Raw genomic sequence first — 6000 nt, forward strand, 5'->3', positions numbered from 1 at the left:
GAGACCTCGGTTTGGCAAGTCGACAATTGAAGGAGACCTCGGTTGAAAACCTTAGCTCGACACCTCGACTGGTTGAGAGACTTGTAGCCAATGATAGCCGAACTCGAACTTTCGAGCTTTTTACTCGAACCATGCTCAAGTCATTAATTCAAATCGAGCTCGAGCATGATAGTTTATGAGTGAACCCCTCTGCTAGTTAATCTAAATTAAAACAAATTTAAACAGATTGGACAGTCCAAACATTATAAACCAATCTGAAATGATCTAAAACATTCGTTAAATTGGTTTGAACTTGGTCCTTTATAATGGACTCTCATTTGACCGGATAGGATTGGACGAAATGCAGTCCAATTGACACTCTACCCAAGAGCACCATAACTTTGATATTGTAGACATAATATTCTAAATCAGTTGCCCATGAGCACTAATCTTCAATCTAAGAAACAAGTACATTATAACCATAAAAAAATGAAAATAAATGGGGCCAACCTGAACCCAAACCAAACCCAACCTGATCACTACACGAAACCTTGTCCTCAAGCTTTGGGCATAGTTTAGGCCTAGCTTCATTTGTCATTTTGATTCCTCAAGTGAGGTATTTTATATATTTAAATAAGTACATATATGGGATAAATATATTAAATAAAAGATTGCATTTATGGGTTGGGTTGGGCTTGGCTCGATTTTAGCTTAGACCTACCTCGTACCTTCTCATGCTCCAACTCAAGCTCAATGAGCCCAGCCTTCATTCGAAAAACCCAAGCCCAGCTCGTGCGATGCCTCCGGTAGATTGCATTTTGTCTATTTTTAATCGCGAGTTGATCATATTTCTTCATATCCATGTGAATAGATTATAATCCAACGTTTTAAAATAAAATGTGTAAATGATGTATGCAGATTCGATTTACTCCAGCAGATCCCCTATACAATTTATTGCGTTCTGTACAAAGATTCCAATCCAAAGCTTTGTGATAGAGATCTAAAAACTGCAATGTGGATCCTATTCTATTCCATCATAAGGTTTTAGGTTGTTCAGTCCTATCCCTCATCAGTTCGGCGCATTTAGGGTTTTGGCTCTTAGGGTTGCTGCAACGAGTGAAGAGGTAGAGAAGCAACAGCAGCAGCAGTCATGGTTCTGAAGTGCGTTCTCCTTCCTTTTCCTTAAGTTTCATCCTCCGTTAAAATCATTCTCTTTCGACTAATCGATTATTCTGATGATTGTTATCTCCCTCTTTCGCTCATATTTTATTTTTGAATTTCTTGTTGGGATGGTTCGGATGAAGTTAGGAATCTCCAGAAACCGATTACATGATATCAAACGTCATAGGTTTAGGACTGGGTCTTTAATGCGAACTGTATTTCATGAATACATCTTCTAGATATGTACTCAAATGGGGTTTCTTTCTGAACTTTGTCTCGTTCATTGGGGATGAGCTTTGAGGTTTATGAATTTTGTGAGTCAGCTATTGATTTTGTCTGGTGCCTTTTTCTCTCAAAGTCTGAATATTTGATAATGTTTAGGATATTATTAGATTGAATCGTTTACCAATCACTTCTATTTTATAATTGCATCCATTACTGTATTAAGATCCTTACAATGGTATCTTCGCTAAAAAACTAGTGGGTCACCACATAAATCTAGATAATCGAACTGATATAAGAATTTAAGATTCACTCTTAATCGTAATCTTGTTTCGATTTAACGACCTTTTAGATTTAATCAATAACTTATATTTTGAAATTGTGTTTATTTCCATTTCAGTTAAGATTTCCTAATAGATTACCATACCAAAACCTTGATGATGTTTCCTATTGCTGACTGTTTGTGGCTTGACACAGGGATCTGGATAACTGAACTAATTTAAAGTTAATTAAATTCAATCATAACTTTGTGGTGATTTTAGTTATCCTTGATGATGATATCAATAGGTTGTTTGGTTATTATTTTATCCTTAATTGGTTCTGTAAATGTTATCTTTTTATGCTGTATTTGTTTGTGATACAAACACAGAACCTGGGTATTCATGCGCCCCGGTTCAGATTTTTGAGTGTTTGTTTGAAATACAAAAATGCAACGGTCAGGAGAGGAAAAATATATTTTTTGACATTTTCGTAGCGTGAGAATGCATTACTGTACCTACTTTTTGGGTACAAATTTGTATTTTTTGAATCTTGAGCTGATTGAATTGGAGATAGACCACTGTACAGCCTTTTGCATCAATTTAAAACAAACAGGAAGAGGACAAAAATGGGTTAGAATTTAAAACCTACTTTGCATCCTTGAACCGAAAAAAGGGTATTTATGCATAGAACATATTTGCGTTTGTATCACAAACAAACACAGCCTTAAGGTCACATTGTTTATTCAATCCATACAAGTAGTTAAATTAGTTATTTATCATTGTAGTCAGAATGTACAAGCACTTGTTTGTTACTCAAACTTAAAATTGGTCTTACTGTTGATGTTATGTCTTCTAAATCTCAAACATCCACACTATATGTGTTAATTGTCACCAGAGAAGGAAAGGGGCATTGCTAGATCTTCACCATTGCACAAGTTATTACTTGTAAGACTATGGATTTCTGGTATAGCTCTTTTGGGGGTGATCAACTAGTGCAACATGCATGATGCTGCCTTTCAATAACTCTGGATTTTGGTGTTAGTGTTCAATAATGGGGAACTAGCATCCGAGTTTTGATTTAATGACAAACTACAAATAACTAGATGAATAATTTAATGGAGCATGGAGCACCATGCAGATTGTCACACGAATTACTGTGTGTCCATATGGCTTTCTGGGTTGGTGCTTGAGCGCCCATATAGTTAGATGTGATTACAAAGTAAAACGGCACCTATAATTGCTAGATCTTATATTCTGCACTTGTGGCATTTCAGGACTGAACTCTGCCGCTTCAGCGGTGCCAAGATATATCCTGGTAAGGGTATCAGATTTGTTCGTTCAGATTCGCAGGTAAGATTTTACTGCCATTTTTTTTTGTTTTTTCTCCTTTTCTTTGGTATGTATTGACTAGTGCACTCACTTCATAGTTATTTCTTGTTTTTGTCAGAATGCATTTCTGTGTGTGACCAATTTCATACTGTGACTTTCTTGATTTTTCAACATAGGTTTTCCTCTTTGCCAATTCAAAGTGCAAGAGGTACTTCCACAACCGACTGAAGCCATCGAAGCTTACCTGGACAGCCATGTACAGGAAGCAGCATAAGAAGGTAACTGTATTATTGAAATGCAAGTTCATTTTTTTTCTCTTGTTAGCAAACTCATCTTTGCTGCTATTCACTTTATTGTTTATTTGGTTCGTTGTAGTTAACCTGAATTCAATTCCTTTTGTACTCACAGGACATTGCTGCTGAGGCTGTAAAGAAGAGGCGTCGGACCACTAAAAAACCTTACTCAAGGTCCATTGTGGGTGCAACCTTGGAGGTGATCCAGAAGAGGAGAACTGAAAAGGCTGAGGTCCGAGATGCTGCGAGGGAGGCTGCCCTGCGGTATGCTTAGTATTCTGCTGTTATTCACTGTTTGGGGTTTTCCCCTAAAATTTCATTCCACTACTAGCAAATGATCTTGTGCTCAGCACCCAAAGATATTATCAGCCTCTGATAAAAAACAACTGAATATTTTTAACCGTTTTTTTGTTGTTACGTTCTTTTAATTAGAACTAGCCTCCCCAATGGTTAATCAAAGATAAAAGAGCAGAACCAGAGATGATATAATGGGTTTAATGGGTTTGGTCGGTTCTGTTCTGTCAGATCTCGACCCATTGACGGCCTTAACCCTGATTCCACATTCCCAATTCTTTTTTTTTTTTTGTATCTGATAGGAAATAACACCCTCTTCTTTTGGGTTGAGGAGTTATATAAAGAGAGGGGCTTGTGTAGGATAAATATTGCTTCTTTATGAGATTTGGCATGGGGCCCAAATTCATTGATGGCAACTTTTGGTTTCGGTTAGAACTTTTAGGATGATATATATATATCAATACATTTTTTTTTTGCTTTCGAATTAGAAGTATCTTAATCAGTTTTGCTTCTTTATGAGATTTAGCATGGGGCCCAAATTTATTGATGGTAACTTTTGGTTTCAGTTAGAACTTTTAGGATGGGTATCTCTATCAACACCATGGTTTTTAAAAACGAACCAGAGACCGAGCCGGTCAGGGGTCCGTTTACCATTTCGAGTGGTCTGACTATTCGACCCGAAAGGCTAACCTGTTCTGACCAAAAAATAAAAAATTTAAAAATTAAAAAATTAAAAAAATTGGAAAACGGTCAAAACGTTTCAAATGGTTAACCGGTCGGTTCAGCAGTTTGCTGACCAAAATCAACGGTTTTGGAGGAAAAAGTGATTTTAGAGGAAAATGGACCGGTTCTCGGTTTTTCCAGTCTGGCCGTCTGGTCCGGTTTTAAAAACAGTGATCAACACATTTTTTTTTTTTTGTTTCTAACTAGAAGTATCTTAATCAGTTTTTTAATAGGGTGTTTGCCATGTGTACAAGGGCTTCATTTTTTTATTTGCCAGTAGCAGTCGGCAGTAAGCAAGGTGGGCATGTGTCAAATCCGAACTATTTTTTATTGCCACTGAATGCTTTGATGTTATGCCAGGGAAATCAAGGAGAGGATCAAGAAGACCAAGGATGAAAAGAAGGCAAAGAAAGCAGAAATAATGTCAAAGACGCAGAAGACTCAAAGCAAGGGTATGCCCAAGGGTGCTGGACCTAAGGGCCCCAAACTTGGAGGTGGTGGTGGAAAGCGTTGAACATATTGCAGATGTTGTAGAGAATTAGGCACATCTATGTTTTTAAGGCTTTGTAGGGATTGATAGATTTTGGTAAAATGTTTGAGTTCTTGTTGTTCCTTAAATCCTGCAAATTGAATCGAGTTGCTATTAACTTTGTTGTTTAAGTTATACATTAATGGGGATCAGTCAAGTAGGTCGAAAACATGGTGTTATGAGAGAAACAAAATGCTTTTGTTTGAGTTCTTTGAAAGAAATATTCATTTTTTTCTGATAGGTGAAGTGAGAAACTAATATTTATAATGCAAGAAATATATCTGGTGAGAATGATAGTGAAAGGTGAGAATTGTTGCGAGTCATAATTGATGAGGAGTTTTTCTTCATCATTCATTTGGGCCTCGAGCTCTAGGTCCCCGACGTATAGGAATTGGTCAACCGATGCGGTTTATATGGGGAGCTATTAATAAATTAGGGGGGCTGTAATTTCATATTTCCGCAGTGAGCTACTGCGTGTATTCCAAAGAAATTAACTCCTTGCAGGCTTAGACTACTTGTGTCAAAGTATTGATGACATGGGGAATGGCTGAGGGTGGGGCTTTTAAATGGAAATGGACAGAGAAATAAGGGCAAGAATAAGTTGATTCAAACAAATGATAACCTGGATTTCTACTGATATAGTCTATCCAAACAGCATTCCAAACCAAGCTTAATTTCCGAGGCGCCAGTAAAAGGGATTCCTAGATCATTTAATTGATTTAACAAGATTTCAAATATTGTCTCCTTTGGTATTTTGGTGATAGGGATCCCCATGGGGGGATATTTGAATAGTGCACACCACACTAATAATCTCTCTTTTTCAAAGTTCGGTGGTTGTGAGAATTGAATTCACTTCTCTACTGAAAAAATACATCTAACGTGCCCACTGAATCACCTCCCGATTGGCGATTTCAACTAATTTAAGCCATCAAATTGATCTACCAAGCTGAACCAATAATCTAGTTCGTAGAATTGATGATGATGATGAATAAATCAGTGCATCTCAAAAGTGACAGCGGGCTAGAGTTGAGTTTTCCATGTGGTAGAATATATGAACACGTAAGTGCGAAAGTGACCACATTTTTTGATGTAACCGTTTCTGGTCACGTACCAATTTTTTGTGATGTATAATTTTTTTTGGCTAAGTACCTCGTTATTTGATCCGATGGTGACGTGCCTTGGTGATGAGCTACTTGGTGGCGAACTCCCT

General features: G+C 37.2%; 1 protein-coding gene across 1 annotated transcript; it reads left to right on the forward strand.

The window, feature by feature from the left end:
* Positions 1-1050: 1050 nt before the first annotated feature.
* Positions 1051-4959, forward strand: LOC148880025 (large ribosomal subunit protein eL24-like). Its single transcript, XM_088961821.1, has 5 exons — positions 1051-1140; positions 2897-2972; positions 3128-3229; positions 3360-3508; positions 4622-4959. Exons 1-5 carry the CDS (start codon positions 1130-1132, stop codon positions 4773-4775), a joined length of 492 nt encoding a protein of 163 aa, XP_088817947.1. The 5' UTR covers positions 1051-1129; the 3' UTR covers positions 4776-4959.
* Positions 4960-6000: the final 1041 nt, after the last annotated feature.

The sequence above is a fragment of the Nelumbo lutea genome, chromosome 1 (genome assembly GCF_056320005.1).
Source record: "Nelumbo lutea isolate HS-2025 chromosome 1, American lotus-T2T, whole genome shotgun sequence".
NCBI lineage: Eukaryota > Viridiplantae > Streptophyta > Magnoliopsida > Proteales > Nelumbonaceae > Nelumbo > Nelumbo lutea.